This window comes from Paroedura picta, chromosome 1, assembly GCF_049243985.1.
Source record: "Paroedura picta isolate Pp20150507F chromosome 1, Ppicta_v3.0, whole genome shotgun sequence".
Taxonomy (NCBI): domain Eukaryota; kingdom Metazoa; phylum Chordata; class Lepidosauria; order Squamata; family Gekkonidae; genus Paroedura; species Paroedura picta.
Window position 1 is genome coordinate 16453760 of NC_135369.1, and position 15728 is coordinate 16469487.

The 15728-nt window shown below is 50.0% G+C and overlaps 1 protein-coding gene across 3 annotated transcripts in view; it reads left to right on the forward strand.

The window, feature by feature from the left end:
* Nucleotides 1-209: 209 nt before the first annotated feature.
* RTN3 (reticulon 3) overlaps nt 210-15728 on the forward strand; it is a 49958-nt gene continuing 34439 nt past the window's right edge. Inside the window, exon 1 of one of the 3 annotated variants that reach the window (XM_077323631.1) lies at nt 210-468. In XM_077323631.1, the coding sequence (XP_077179746.1) occupies nt 357-468 (112 nt within the window). In that variant the 5' untranslated portion in view covers nt 210-356. The remainder of the gene's footprint in view (nt 469-15728) is intronic. The other 2 variants (XM_077323649.1, XM_077323641.1) reach the window with 2 other exon arrangements.

Here is a 15728-nt window from a genome sequence, read left to right on the forward strand (position 1 = left end):
GCACGACACGCATGCGTACTACCCGTCGTCCAAAACCCCCCACCCACCCCCGCCGTCATGTTCGCCAAGAAACGCGCTAGTGGAAGCGCGCGACAAGAGCCTGCTTCCTCCCTCACCCGTCCCACCGTTCTGATCTCCTCAATGCGCGTGCGCGCTGAGCCCTACCGCGCCCCTCCTTTCGACGACTGCGCCGCACGCCCGCCTTCCCTCCACCGTTCTCTCCGCCCCGTCAGCGCGCGTGCGCAGCACGATCCGGGAGCTGCTGTCTTGTCAGTCCGCGCCTGTCCGTTGAGAGGGGCGGTCGCGTGGAGGAGAGGGTCCCGTCGCTGCTTTCGCCCTTCGCCGCCATCGACGCAATGGCTGAGCCCGCCGCCCAGTTCCCGTACATTTCTTCCTCCGCGGGAGGGGGCTCCTCGGAGCCGGGAGGACGAGACGCCAAGGGGGCTGGTTCCCCCCAGTCTTGTGCTGGTAAGGGGTGGGGACCAGGAGAAGGAACAGCGAGAGAATGTGAAGGGTGGAGGGGAGGGGGGTGGCTCGCGAGGGGAAGAGCCTTGAAGGGTGGGGGTGGGGGTCGCCCAGACCCCGAGCAGGTAGCCCACAAATTAATTGGGGCTATTAAAAAACGATATTAATGTTATTACACTATTGCCCCCTCATGCATTTAGGTGTGCCAGCTTTGGGGCTCTGCAGAATTCCTCTTAAAACTGTTACCTTGGAAAGGGGAGGGGCTTGTAATTGAAAAAGGAACATTTATTTGCAGCAAAGCTACCAAAGAATGCATCTGTTAAGACCAAATGGCATTTTTTTCATTATGGCCAACCCAGGTAAGCTTTTGAGTTACCCTGGATCCCCTGTCGAGGTAGATGCCAGAAAATTAAACGGTCGCTTTTCCAGGGGATAAGGCCACTCCGAATATATTTTTTCAGGTGCAATATGGGGATGCTGTGAGACTTCTGATCGTTTGGTATTGCCTGCAGCTGTTCCTCAGGCAGGGTGTGTTATGTTTAAGAACCTCACTGTTACTATGGCACAATTTTAGGAGCAATTCTGACAGTGCCTGTAGAAAGTCCAGGCTTTGTTGGGCAGTGCACAGGATCACAAGATGTGACATTATGAGTTATACAAAGTCCTTCCTCAGGCTGGAGGTTAAAATAAGCGTGGAGGTATGAAGTGGGATGTACAGGGAAGGATTGAGAATGTAAATTAGGGTCTGGCAATGCAGAAGTGGCTAGGAAGATGCCACGAGACAGGCGGCCTTCAATAACAAGAAAAATTAAAATAATGCCTTTTATTATAACTACCCCATATTTGTTGTGCCTAGTTTTTTTGAGCCCTTCCTTGGTTGAATATAATTTTTGGAGGAACTCCACGCCTTTCACCCTTCAAACCGCTCCCTCCACCCCCCATTTGAATTTTCTCTCCTCCAAACCAGAATTTCTGTATAATTCAGCAGTGTGTGTGTGCTTTGTTGGTCTTAAAGGTGCCACTGGACTCTACTTTGTGATTGTTAGGCATTCTAAGAGTATTATTTTAATCATCCCTGTGGCAGTTTGGTGGGGGAGGGATTAAAATCTGAATGAAGGAGAAAAGGAGGGGGAGGCAAGGGAACCTGAGAAATAGGGGTGTGGCAGATGGGTTTGGGTGGATCTATTCCGGAAGAAAAGGGGGACTGGGTTTTAAGGCAGGTTGGAATCCTCTGGAAATGTGCACCTTTAAGATTCCCACTGTAATATGTGCAAGTCAAGAGGGTTGATTTACAAGCAGGAGGTTCTCATGGGGACTAGATTGCCCCCCCTCCCCTTGCCCTGGCACACACCGCAAGCCTACTGAGAATTGCTATGAATGTGATGCTCTTGATAATTTTTTTCATGGGTGAGGGAGCTGAACAGTTAAGAGTGCGTTTACGACAACATTGCTGGTAAATGTTAAAAAAAAAACAAAACCCACAACAAGAGCAGAGTGGGCGGGGGAGGTTGTAGGAATCATGAGCAGCAGGTTTTGCGATCTTCTCTGGAGGAGGCCCAAAGCACGCTCAGTTGAATCCTCCTTTCCACACGGCTGCTTGGATTCTCCGCCAGTCATTCCGCTGTTTTCGTTTCAACCATTTCGGATGCCTTGAAATCTGTCGGGCATGATGCCTGATTGGAGGGCTTCGATTGGGCAAATTCTCCCTGCCCAGTGTGGAGTGGGGCAGGGGAGATTGTTCACGATAAGGAGGGAGCCCTTGGAGGTGGAGGAGCCTTACAAGCAATTTCCTTCGGGGGGGGGGGCAGCTATTTGACTGGGGCAATGGACCTGCGGGCAGCAGGTGCCGAGCTCTGCTTTTGTACCTTTTCGGAATAACTCCTGAGCAAAATGAGCATGGTGGCTCGCTAAGCCGAGTATGGGGAAAAACACCAGATGGGCTGGAGGCTGGGAAAGGAGTGATGCCTGGGTTGGAAGGTAGGGATCCAAGGAGTTTTGTGTCCGTCCCCCCATTGGTGGAGCCGCCCCCGTTTCTGACTGAAGATGCCTCCTAACACAGCAAAACAAGAAACCAGTTCTCCGATGCCGATGCCACCCCCCCCCCTCTTCAGTTTCAGTGGTACCAGCTATAGCTTGGGGGTGATTCAGATCTTCCTGGTGTGAGCTAATTCCTTCTGAAATCCCCCCCCCCTAGAAAAAAGCAGGTGAACCAGCTGAAGGGGGCGTTGGCTTTGCCCGGGCAGATGCACTGCCCACACTGCCTCCTGATCTTGCATTGTTAGCTCCCACTTGAAGCCCGAGAGCTCATTTGGGTCTTCAGAAAATCCCGCCGCAACCCTGCCGTAAATATTTCTCGGGGGGAGCTTCGGGATCCTTCTTTGAGAAGGCCACACCGAGGCAGCGAATCCCTTTTGTGATGGCTTCTGGCAACTGGCGAGGGGGCAGGGACAGAGCCCTAGACAAAGCGAGGCGCTATTTAAAATATGCACCCCTTCTCTCCCCACCCTCTCAGTCGCCTGGGGTGGGCTGGAAACCAGAGGGGTGCTTTCTTTAGCCGGCTCAGCCTCGGAAGCCAAGAAAAGACCAGCTCTTTGGTTAAAAAAAAAAAAGCTGCACTGCAGATGCTTCTCTTTGAGGCTGAAAACCACAGCCCGGTGACGAAGCTTAAAGGGACCAACCGGGTCCAGCGACTTTGATGTGACGTGACTCTTGTCCTTTCGAGCTGGGTCAGAGCGGACCTGCGTTTCTAGTCTGTGGGGTTTGTTTGGAAATGCCCGACTCTTTCCCTTGCATGGGCATCACATTGTCTGCCCCTGATGTGGTAGCGGCTTGAAGCGCTGATCTTGTATTGTTTGAAGCATATTGTGTACTTCGGAGCCATTGTGTTTTTATGTCTCCCACCTGTCGGGGCTATCACAAAATCCTGAGCCCTGCGTGGACGACGGTATCCTCTGCAAGGGCGTGAGCAGATTTTCACCACTGATCTGCCTTGGAGTCAAGGTCAAAGCCACATTGGCTGGCTGACCGGTGGTTGCGTGCAGCTAGCGCATGACTTCATGAAGATGGGCAAAGAGGAGGCGCTGCTATTTTCTATGTTCTGAGCCCAAGTCCTTGCCGGTGGCCTGAGCATTTGTCATCTCTGGTGCCACTGTTCCAGAGGGGTGGGAAAGAGTGCCTTTTCCCAGTTCCGAAGTGGCCTCTCCAGGCCCTCCAGCAGGTTGCCTCGGGAGTCAGCCCCTTATTTATTTATACCTAAATTTCTCTACTCCTTCTGGCTCTGCCTACTCAGGGCAGTTTATATCCTAATTAAATACATTAGTTAAAAGAATGAAAACACGGCATTGATAGATGTTCCTACTGTTGTTGTTCGCCTCTGTTGATTGTCCCGTACAACCTACTCTCACCTTCTGGGGAAGACTTGATGGAGGAGAACCCATTCCCTGTTGTTTTGTCGATGGTGCATTGGTCTCAACCAGGGGTAGTCAAACTGTGGCCCACCAGATGTCCATGGACTACAATTCCCAGGAGCCCCCTGCCAGCATTCGCTGGCAGGGGGCTCCTGGGAATTGTAGTCCATGGACATCTGGAGGGCCGCAGTTTGACTACCCCTGGTCTCAACCAAACACCAGGCAGAAGAGCTCCATTTTGCAGGCCCTTTGGAACTGTGAGAGCTCCTGCTGCAGGGCTCGCTGCTCTTCTGGGAGCTCAGTCCACCCGCTTAGGGCCAGGACTGAGAAGGCCCTGCTCCAGCTGAGGACAAACGCCCATCTTTTGGGACGGGGACTACCAACCTGTTTGCATTGGCAGAGCAAAGTGCTTTTTGGGGAACATAGGCGGTCCCTCAGCCATACCAGGCCCAAACATGAATGCCTTGATGGTCAGTGTCAAGATCTTGAACTTGATCTGGGATTCTGCTGGGAGCCAGTGCATCCTGAGCTGGTGCTTCAGTCTTGCCATGACCGCTGAACCCTCTGGGAAGGCTTGTGAGGCTGTGGAGTCTCCCGGCTTTTGAGGTTGCTCACTGTGGAGTCCAATGAGGGCTCTTGCCCCTGCTGAAGGCCGATATTCCTGCATCGTCTTCCAAGGTTGCAAAGGTGATTTTGGTGTTGAGCTATGCATTTGATGCCTCAGAAGCTGGTTTGTGTGCACACAGACGTACGTGATCTCAGCAGACATTCTAGCCATAGGGGAAGGAGGCATACCTTGATAATGCGCATAATACCTAGTTTACAGATGTAGAATGCATTCTTCCAAATGAGAGAACGAGTCCCATGGTTTTTGTGCAAAGCGGCTTGGATCCCATGGATCTGTTCTGCTAAGAGCGGCGCCTACCCCTTAGTCCGTGGACTTGTCCTCTGACGCAAGAACCTCTTCTGTCTGGGGAATACTCCTGGTATTGGGTGGGGGATTGCTGTCAGGACTGCCCCCAACCCACCCACGGATGCATTCTGCTGTGTTCTTTGGGGTCTTAACAGTGCAGACGCTCAGCATCTCTTTAAACTGTAGGCGCAGGACAGAGATGTGACGTTTGTCTTAACAGTACAGAAGGGGAAATGCTTTCGTGCCGCTGTACCGATTTATAACAACCCCATTAGGAAGCAAGTGGCGTATTTTGCCTGTAGAGGAGGCGATAACCGAAAGGAACCGGAACAAGAATCTGGCAGCTAGACGATCAGCTGCTGAGTCATTCTGACAGGACCCAGCATCCCAGTCCTTGAGAGGGGAATAGCATCAGGCCTGCCTCACAGGCCCCTGACCCAGGTAGGCCATGCAAGTCTCATCTCGGAAGCTAAACAGGGTCGGCCCTCTTAATACTTGGGGGGGAGACCACCGGGGAAGGCCTCAGTGAGCCACCCTTGTTTGTCTCCAGCCTTGAAAACCCTGCGGCATCATGAAAGTTGGGTGTGTCTTGACAGCAAAAAAAACACACAAACATACAGAGGGTGGAATGCCTTTTCCATTCACCACGCTTGATTCCTCCCGACAGCAAGGTGAGGATCGTCCAAATGATGAGGCTATCACAGTTCGTTCTCTTCCCCTCCCAATGGAAAGGGCGGTGTGCCGGATTGCATAACCTGGTCTGCAGAACGTGGACGTGGGCGGTTCCTCCAGCGTCTTGTCAGTCTTGGGTCCGGCTTTGCCCCTGGTTTGTGGGCTTTCTCCTCCGTGGCTGGCGACCATCCTTTATCAGAGCACGGCCCGCCGAATCCATCATGCAGAATCGCTCAGTAATACGGGCATCTTGGTAAAAATCCCACGGTCGTTGGCGTTCCTTCCCCACTGCATCGTTTTCTGTGCCCTGCAGCATCGGGACTGCACAAGTGAATGAAAACCACAGCCTTGCAAGCGTACCGTCTTGCGAAACGCTTCCAGAACAGCACGGAACCATTTTGCAGTTGGTTGCACTGCCTGCTGTTGGTCCTGCTCAGGTCTTGGGCGGGTTTGTATTGTCCTTGAAGCCCCGTCATTTAAAGGGAGGGGGAGAGAGACAGTTGTCTGCCCGTGGGCTGAGCTGAGATTCCAAAGCTCCGGCTCAGTTCTCCTTCACAGCTAGAAAAATCTAAATTATGCAGCAGCTGTATATTGCAGTCAGGTCCTGCTGCAGCTATGAGCCCCCTCGAAGTCTGTGGTTAAAAGCAAAACCAATTAAAGGGCTTGAATATAAATCCATTAAGAGGCACTTTGGCTCTGGGGACCATGGCGCAGTGTCCAGACATAATGTCAGATGGCAGCTTGGCGCTTCGTGAACGATCCCCATGCTTTCATGCTCCTCCTTCGTCTCGAGGACCCAGAATCAGCAGCGTCTGCCATAGAACAAGCAGTAGTTTGCCGTGACATCTGAAGAGGCAAGGCTAGATCTTAGGTCTTCCTCCAAATCGGGGTTTAAAGCTGGTTTTGAATCCAGTTTGGAGGGAGTGCATCATTTGACGTTGCTGTATACGGAGACTTGCGCGGGGGGGGGGGGATTTGGGGAGTGTTGCTGCCATCTCGCAATCACAGTCCACTTTCTCTTAAAGCACTGGTTCTCCACCTTCCTACTGCCGCGACCCTTTAATATAGTTCTTCATGTTGTGGTGACCCCCAACCACAAAATTAAGCTAGTGTTCTTTCACAGCAATTAAACCGAAACTGAACAAAGGTGAGCAGATCCATGGTTCATGATTGTATATAAATTCGGGTTTTTTTCCTGGGTTTCTCAGTTCAGTTCTACCTCTTGTCCCACCATGCCGATCTCGCTCTTTTCCGCTGCTCCAGGCAGACGAACGCTGTATCTCGATCTACCCCGCAAGGCTGTTGTGTGGATAGCGCCCCTCTGGCCAAAGCTGCTTGCCCTGCCGTGAACCCCGTGAAAGGGTCGCTCGACCCCCAAAGGGGTCCCGACCCCCAGGTTGAGAACCACTGTCTGAAAGGCAGAAGGGCCCCTTGTCTAGAACCAGATTATTTAGTGAATGTCCCAGTGCTTCCTGAATTCATGTTCTTGTCGTATTGCAGTCAGTGGGACTGTGTGATCTTTTGACTGGAAAAATCCGGCTTATTTGCTTTTGGCCACCTATTTGTGTACCTATAAGTGGTGTTTTTATGTTGGGTGACTTTTCAATCTTTCCATGTTGTTGCCGGAAAAGCAGGCACGCAGTACTGCCCAATACCGTCAGAATCCTACTTTTATTGGGTGCGGGGTATGCGTGATTCATTTTGGCCATGGTGCTGAGACTCCCTAAATGTGTCAGGAAGCTCTTAAAATGGCTGACACGTTTTTGACTTTGTCACGTGATTATTGAGGCTGTTCAATACAGGCCATCAGTCAAAGTATAAAAGCTGCAGGTTGAATTTCTGCTTGTGTATCCCCGAGAAAATGAATTCTGAGGCCTGGTCTTAAAGCTACTCTGCAGCCTTGATTTTGAGGGTTGCTTAAACCAGGGGTAGTCAAACTGTGGCCCTCCAGATGTCCATGGACTACAATTCCCATGAGCCTCTGCCAGCGAACTCATAGAGTTGGAAGGGGCCATACAGGCCATCTAGTCCAACCCCCTGCTCAACGCAGGATCAGCCCAAAGCATCCTAAAGCAGATGGCTTGTGTCCGAAAACAACATCGCTCTGGGGTCTGTTGCCGCCCTTGAAACAATGTTGTTTGTTTTTATCCCCCCCCCTTACACAAGATGTCCTAATTGTGCTTCCACCTAAAACAGTAGCAAAGTTGACAACCCGGCTTGCCTGTCCTCTTTGTGTGTGTGTGTGTCTGTACGCACACGGGGGGGGGGGGGCGCATTAGGAATACACTGTACTCTTCCACAAAGGCAAATACTAGGCAGCGTTCCAGCTTTGTCTTGGCTGGCAAGGAGGGACACGCTGCCATCATAACACGCAGCGCTCCGCTGTGACCTGCAGCTAAAGCGCAGGCTGCTGTTTAGCCAGGGTGGCTTTTATGCTGCGTATAAAGGACTGTTCCCCTCGGTATTGCATGGAAGTTCAGCCAGGGAGGGGTAGCAACAATACCCGTGCAAGGGAGATCCTTCGCTGTCCTCGATGAGTGGAGAAGGCAGCCGTTGTAGCTGAGCGGCTCAGGAAGGCCCTGGCTCAGATCTTGTATTGTCCACAAACTGACAGGGCTATGGCTAGAAACACTGGGTTGAGATCACCTTTTCACTCCCTTGCCTAAGGGCGACAGTGAAATGAAGTCTGGAAAGGAAAGGAACCGTCCTCTTTTGCCCATAGCCCTGATTAGAGGACTTCCCTTATTTATCTCTCTACATCAGCCTTTCTTAACTTGCTTTACCCTTGAGGAACCCATGAAACATTTTTGGGGCTTTGAGAAACCCCAGAAGTGGCACAGTCATGCAGAATATGGTCGGGAAGCACAGCTGTGTCCATGCCTACTAGGGGCCCCTCTCCTTCCCCACCCCTCCAGGCCCATCATTGGCCATTTTGGGAGGCGGGGCAGGTTGACATGCCCATATAGGGTCATATCATCCAATAAATGTTTTAACAAATTTTAAAATATATTTGAATTATTTAACCCACCCATTTGGGAAACCCTTCCAGGGCTATTAAGAAACCCTAGGGTTTCGCCAACCCCTGGTTGAGAAAGCCTGCTCTACGTACACCCTGAGCATCTAATGTAAGGGCCGTACCAAGCCGATCCCAAACCGTTCTTTTATATATACGATGGGATGGGATGAGGGGAGGCAAAGTGCTGGTCTTCACTGCAGAACAAAAGCTGTGCTCTTTATCCCAGACACATGAGAGCCGGTGGAGGCCGTTCGGTAGGGAGAGTAACTTTCCTCATCCTTAAAAGGCCTTTTCTTTCCATCAAACCCACAGTGGCAGTCAAAATTAGTTCTCCCAGGTAAAATTATCCCGTTCAACTGATTTTTGTTCTTTTGCCGATGTTCATTCTGATCCTTTGGAATGTATGCTCTTTAAAAACATACGCAGAGACAAACCTCAAGTATATCTAATGCCAAGGTCTTATTTGAGGCTTTTTGAGATTGCCACATTTGTCCCTCGCTGCCTGACATTTTTGGGTAAGTGACTTTAGGTCTGGCCAGTCTTCTTGCAGTCCTTCCATACCAGTGATCATCTCTTCTCCCAAGTTATTTTGAGTCTAAAGGTAAAGGTATCCCCTGTGCAAGCACCGAGTCATGTCTGGTCCTTGGGGTGATGCCTCTAGCGTTTTCTTGGCAGACTCAATACGGGGTGGTTTGCCAGTGCCTTCCCCAGTCATTACCCTTTACCCCCCAGCAAGCTGGGTACTCATTTTACCGACCTTGGAAGGATGGAAGGCTGAGTTAACCTTGAGCCGGCTGCTGGGATTGAACTCCCAGCCTCATGGGCAAAGCTTTCAGACGGCTGCCTTACCACTCTGCGCCACAAGAGGCTCTTCAATTTTGAGTCTAAGTCTTTGCAAATAGGACCACAGAGTTTACCGTGGTGCCTGCCAAGGTGATAACTGCCCCACTTTGCCACTTGTGGCTCAAGAAGAAAGCACAATAGCAGTTTCCCTGCCTGGAAATGAATCCTGCTCATCCCAGATGCACAGGCAAGCCCTGATTTACATGGTGTGCAAATCACTTATTTGCATGCCATCAGCCTCTATACCCTTTATGTTGAGAGTCAAGATGGTCCAGGTTTTGATGATTGCTGGGAGCATCTTTCTCCCACATGAAACCTACCCATGACTGGCCACTGGTTAACAGTGGTGGGCTCTTGAAGTGCCATAAGCAGGCAAGGAGATTGATAGTTGTTCTGTGCATGTCTCATGCTTCTCTTTAGCCAGCGCTGCTTGTAGACTTCTGGCAGTATCTGACCTTTGAAGGATCTGAACATCCAAGGTAGCCCAATCTTGTGAGAATTTGGAAGCTAATCAGGGTTTACCAAATGGGATTTGGGGCTGTGTTAAATGGAGTTTCGTGTCCAGATCACAAGAGGTGATGGTACCACTTTACTCTCCTCTGGTTCGGCCTCACTTGGAGTCCTGTGTTCAGTTTTGGGCACCCCAGTTGAAGAGGGATGTAGACAAACTGGAGCGTGTCCAGAGGAGGGCAACAAAGATGGTGAGGGGGTTTGGAGACCAAGACGTATGAGCAAAGGTTGAGGGAGCTTGGTCTGTTTAGCATGGAGAGGAGGCGACTGAGAGGGCATCTGATAACCATCTTCAAATATTTAAAAGGGTGCCATAGAGCAGAGTTGTTCTCTCTTGCCCCGGAGGGACGGACCGGATCCAATGGGATGAAATTAATGCAAAAGAAATTCTGTCTAAACCTCCAGAAGAAGGTTTAGACAGTTAGAGCGGTTTCTCAGTGGAACAGGCTTCCTCGGGAGGTGGTGGTTTCTCCATCTTGGGAAATTTTTAAGCAGAGGTTGGATAGCCACCTGATGCAAAGGCTGATTCCGTGAAGGCTCAAGGGGGTGGCAGGTTACAGTGGATGAGCGACAGGGTTGTGAGAGTCCTGCATGGTGCAGGGGGTTGGACTAGATGACCCAGGAGGTCTATGATTCTATGACCCTGGCTAGTACTTTGGTGTGAGCCCTCCAAGGAATACCAGGGGTATAATTTGGAGGCAGGCAATGGCAAACCCAGATCTGAATGCCTCTTACCTTGAAAACCCTATGGAGCAGAGACAACCAAGCTGTGCTTCTCCAGGTGTCTGTTGGCTACAGCAGGGATAGGCAACCTGTGGTCCTCCAGATGTTCATGGATTACAATTCCCATGAGCCCCTGCCAGCAAATGCTGGCAGGGGCTCATGGGAATTGTAGTCCATGAACATCTAGAGGACCACAGGTTGACTACCCCTGGGCTACAGTTATCACGAGCACTTGCCATGTGACAGGGGCTCATGGTAATTGTAGTATATGTACACCTGGGGAGTCACCATTTGGCTCCCCCTGCTGTGGGTTCACCATGAGTGAGTTGTAATTTGACAACACTTTTCCGCCACCAGCCTTAAGGAACGGCCCAACTGATATTCCTGCGGTATAAGAATCAGCAAAAATGGAACAGAGTTCCCCTTCAGCGCTGAGCAAATGCAGAGTGGCTTAGCAGAGTAATTGAAGCATGTGAGCTGTAAAATCCTGTGGTTCCAAGCTCATTGGGTGGCTCTAGGTCAGAACATGCTGGCAGGGGCTTATGGGAATTGTAGTCCATGGGCATATGGAAAGCTGACTTTTGGCCACCCCTGCTCTAGGTCAGGGGTAGTCAACCTGTGGTCCTCCAGATGTCCATGGACTACAATTCCCATAAGCCCCTGCCAGCGTTTATTGGCAGGGGCTCCTGGGAATTGTAGTCTATGGACATCTGGAGGACCACAGGTTGACTACCCCTGCTCTAGGTGACCTGCCATTGTTGCCAAAAATGTTCCAGAATAGTTTTAAGCGTTCTTGTTATTATACTTGCATCTCTGCTACGGTTCTCTTGATAACCCTGAGTGACTCAGTTCTAAAAGGTTGTGGCTGTGTAAGAAAGTGAGACGGATTTGGCCCTTAGTGACCATTCCAAGATCTTAATTGCTCATCACACCCGGTTTAAACTCTCTGCCAGCAAAGGGTCTTCAGAAATAATGATGTGTAAAAGATGGCGTTGAATGTAATTTGGCCTATTTAATGTCCTTTTAATGATCTGTGTGATTAATGGATTGTTATGTAATTGGATTGTTATGCATGGTTTCAGATAGGTTTTGCGTTCCTTGTAAGACACTTTTCGGTTGCATTGGGCATGAGCCTGTGGAGTAAATATATAAGGTTATTAACAGCAGCTTCTACAACGAGAGGAATCCTTCCCTCCCACTGAGAGCTGCCCCAGACAAGATGGAGAAATGCTTGATTTTTTTTTTTTAGTATATTCCTACCTTGCAGTTTTATTCCAATGCAGAGTGCAGCTTGTGTGTGTGTGGGGGGGACTTCGCAAGGCCCCTGCACAGAAGCATCTAGAGCTTTACGTGCAGGCAGGCCGCACGCAAGCCTCTTACAAGGTCTGATAAATCAAAATAAAAGGTTCTGTCGAAAGCAAATCCTGTGGGCTCATGACACTGAATAGCCCCATTGGCAGCGCAGCTGGGGTTGGAGGGATGATGGATAAGGGGGTCCAGAGGCTGAGGCTGAAAAGTCTTTTCATTATTCATTGATTCCTCCTTTCTCACAACAGAAAAATACAATCCGTGCTCTCCCTCTCTCCTGCCCAAGTCTTGCTTGAGCCTAGGGAAGACATTGCAAAAAGGAAAAAAAAAAGAAAACCTGAACAATGCGCTTTTGTAAGCTAGGCAGAGCCCCTGTGGAGACCCCTGGTGCTCATTGTACACTTGCTATCTGCGCTTTGCTGCAGACAGAGATGCTGTTCATCACTCTTAAGGAGCGCTCCCATTGACAGGTTCCCCTCGGGTAGAGAGTGGTGAGAGAAGGGCCTGGCAAGAACCTCCTCCCTTTCTGCTGACCGAGTAGAATCCTTGCCAATAAACTTTTCCCCACCCGGTGAGTTCCAGTGGAAAATATGAGTCATCTGTCGAGGCCTGCAGTGAGTTGGACAAACGGGTTCCGCGATGGCTTCGAAATGCGCAGGGCGCCACCTTTTCATAGATCTATAGTGTTGGAAGGGGCCTCCAGGGTCAGCTAGTCCAACCCACTGCACTATGCAGAAACTCACAACCACCTGCCCACCCATGGTGACCCTGATTTCATGCCCCAGTGATTCCCCAACAACAACAACAACAACAAAAATCTCCAGAATCCAGTCTGGCCTGGAGGAAATTCACCTACCATCCCACAGTGGTGATCAGCAATTCTCTGGGTAGGCAAGGAAGGGCCCCAAGAGACGAACACTGGCACATCCCTTCCTGCCCACCCACTCACCATCTGCCTAAGTTCACAAAACCAGCATTTGTTTCAGATGATTATCTAGCCTATAACAGTCCTTCACTGAAGTGTGGCTTCTGTTTCCTACAGTGGACAGTAGATGGCTAGGTTGAGCCATTACTGGGGCACACCTGAGGCTTGTCAGTGATGCACCTTGCTTGGCGTGCTGGCAGTCCCAGGATCCCAATCTGTGCCAACTCCAGTTGAACAGGGGTTTGTTTATTGAGAATATTTATCAGCCACTTTTCCTCTTTTGGGAGCTTGAGGCAGATTACAGTATCCATATTCATAAAATACATAAAATAGATTGCATGAATGTTAAATCAAGGTTTAAAATCACTGTTTAGGACTGCATTAATCTAATAAAACCATCTTCAGCTCGACAGGGAGGGGGGCCAGCACTATCCGGGCCGTGGCGAGCCCAAGGTCACCCAGCTGGCTGCATGTGGGGGAGCGGGGAATCAAACCCGGCCCGCCAGATTAGAAGTCTGCGCTCCTAACCATTACACCAAGCTGGAAGGGTGGGGTGTAAATGTAAAAATGAATTAATGAATTTTTAAATTAAATAAATTAAAAAGACAATGGGGGCTGTAGGGATTCAAACCATTTATTGCAGCCTAATGAAACATAAGTATTGCTTAAGAAGTCAAAGCATCTTGGTTCATTTTGTTTTCTGTTTTAAGCCTGCTCTTCTTACGGGATGTGTACCTGGGCTGAAGGCTACCCAGCAAGCTTCATGGCAGGGTGGGAAATCTGAACCCTGTTCCTAAGAGAGCCAGTATGGTATAGTGGTTAGGAGTGCGGACTTCTAATCTGGCATGCCGGGTTCGATTCTGCGCTCCCCCACATGCAGCCAGCTGGGTGACCTTGGGCTCGCCACGGCACTGATAAAACTGTTCTGACCGAGCAGTGATATCAGGGCTCTTTCAGCCTCCCCTCCCTCACAGGGTGTCTGTTCTGGGGAGAGGAAAGGGAAGGCGACTGTGAGCCTCCTTCGGGTAGAGAAAAGCGGCATATAAGAACCAACTCTTCTTCTTCTTCTAATCTGTCACTCCGAGGCCAGGGCTCTGCAACCGTGGACAGTTCAGTACAAGTGATCAACAAAGGGGGTAGCAAGGAGTTGTTCGTTTGTGTAACTGAACCTGACCAGCCGGACATTACTGATAACTGACCTGTTGTGGAAAGTCTTTTATTAGGAGGTGAAACCAGTTTGAGTCCAGGGGCACCTTGAAGACCAACAAAGTGCTATTCAAGGTATAAGCGTTCATGTGCGAGCTCACAGCCATGAGCTCGCACACGAAAGCTGATACCTTGAATAAAACTTTGCTGGTCTTTAAGGTGCCCCTGGGCTCTGGAATTTGGTTCTGCTGCTTCAAACCAACATGGCTTCCCACCTCAATCTGTATTAGGAGGTGGCAAGCACAAAGTCTAGTGAGTAAAAAAACTGTGCAGTAGTGTTAGAACACTGACCTGAGTCTGTGAATCGTTCACCCTTGGATTACTGGCAGCTGGTCACCTCGGTCATTTCCCAGTCTGTAAAAGATCTCTGAAAAGTTCATTAGTCCCATAAAAATCTTTGCCTGCCATTTTCTTCACATACTCATTGCTCTAGCACAGGGGTAGTCAAACTGCGGCCCTCCAGATGTCTATGGACTACAATTCCCAGGAGCCCCCTGCCAGCGAATGCTGGCAGGGGGCTCTTGGGAATTGTAGTCCATGGACATCTGGAGGGCCGCGGTTTGACTACCTCTGCTCTAGCATCCCTCCTTCCCAACCAGTGTGACTTATTTTTTTCCTTTAAAAAGCCACGCTTGGTTCCATGTCATGTCTACATTTGACTTGAGAGCTGCCGGTTTTAAAGTTGAACCTGCACCCCTCTGGGTCCATGCCCAGTACTTCCAGAGCTGCCTCGGCACCTTGTGTGGGAAATGCAGCATGAAGATTTCCTACTTAGAAGTAATCAACAGGAATCATTGGCTTCTTCAAGACTAACCAGTTTTTGTTCTCGCATAAGCTTTGGTGACCCAGAGCTCACTTTGTTGGGTGCATACCAGTCTGTTTGCGCCTGTGTTGGACTCTAGTGTGTTAAAAACTGAGAATGAGAATCCTAGTTTGTTGGCCTTCAAGTCATCACAAGACCCTGGTTTGTTTCATGTCAACACTAACTATGCTAGCCCTCTGAAACAAAGTGTATAGAGCAGGGGATCCCCCAACATGGTGTGTGTGGATGCCATGACCCCTTGCCAAGTGAGTTTAGAATATGGGTGTAGCCAGGTGGGTCTTTTACCCAGCAAGGACACTGATTGGCCATTGGAGATTTGATTGGCAATGCAAGTTTCCTTTTTAAAGTTGCTGTGGCTGTGGCTGCCATTGCTGCACAAGGATTTTCACTGTGTGACCGAAGGTGAGCTGTGGTGGTCCTTTTGTGTCAGAATTTGTGACAGACCGTCCTGTGTCAGAATTCCATAGCGCCCATGGGCTGAAAAACCCTTGGTATCGACAGAGGTAGCCAAACCGTGGCTCTCCAAATGTCCATGGATTACAATTCCCATGAGCCTTTGCCAGCATTGGGCTGACAGGAGCTCATGAGATTGCAGTCAATGGACATCTGGAAAGGCATGATTTTGGCCACCCCTGGTATAGAGGGACACGTGGCCAATGGTGCTGTTCACATTTAACATTAGTCCTAGTAACTACCCTATTAATGAGTCCTATTAGAAATCTCTCTGTGTGGGGCATGCCAAGAGCATAGCCTCCCTCAACTGGAGGAACCCATTTCTCTCCGGTACTGTGACCTTCTTGCGGCATCTAAAATGTTCTGGTCATTAGAGTGAGATTGCATTTAATGCTTCTTCTCCTGGCATTTCTAGCAAGGGGGGAAAAACTGTCTTGTGGATATTGCTGTGCAACTCGGGTTTC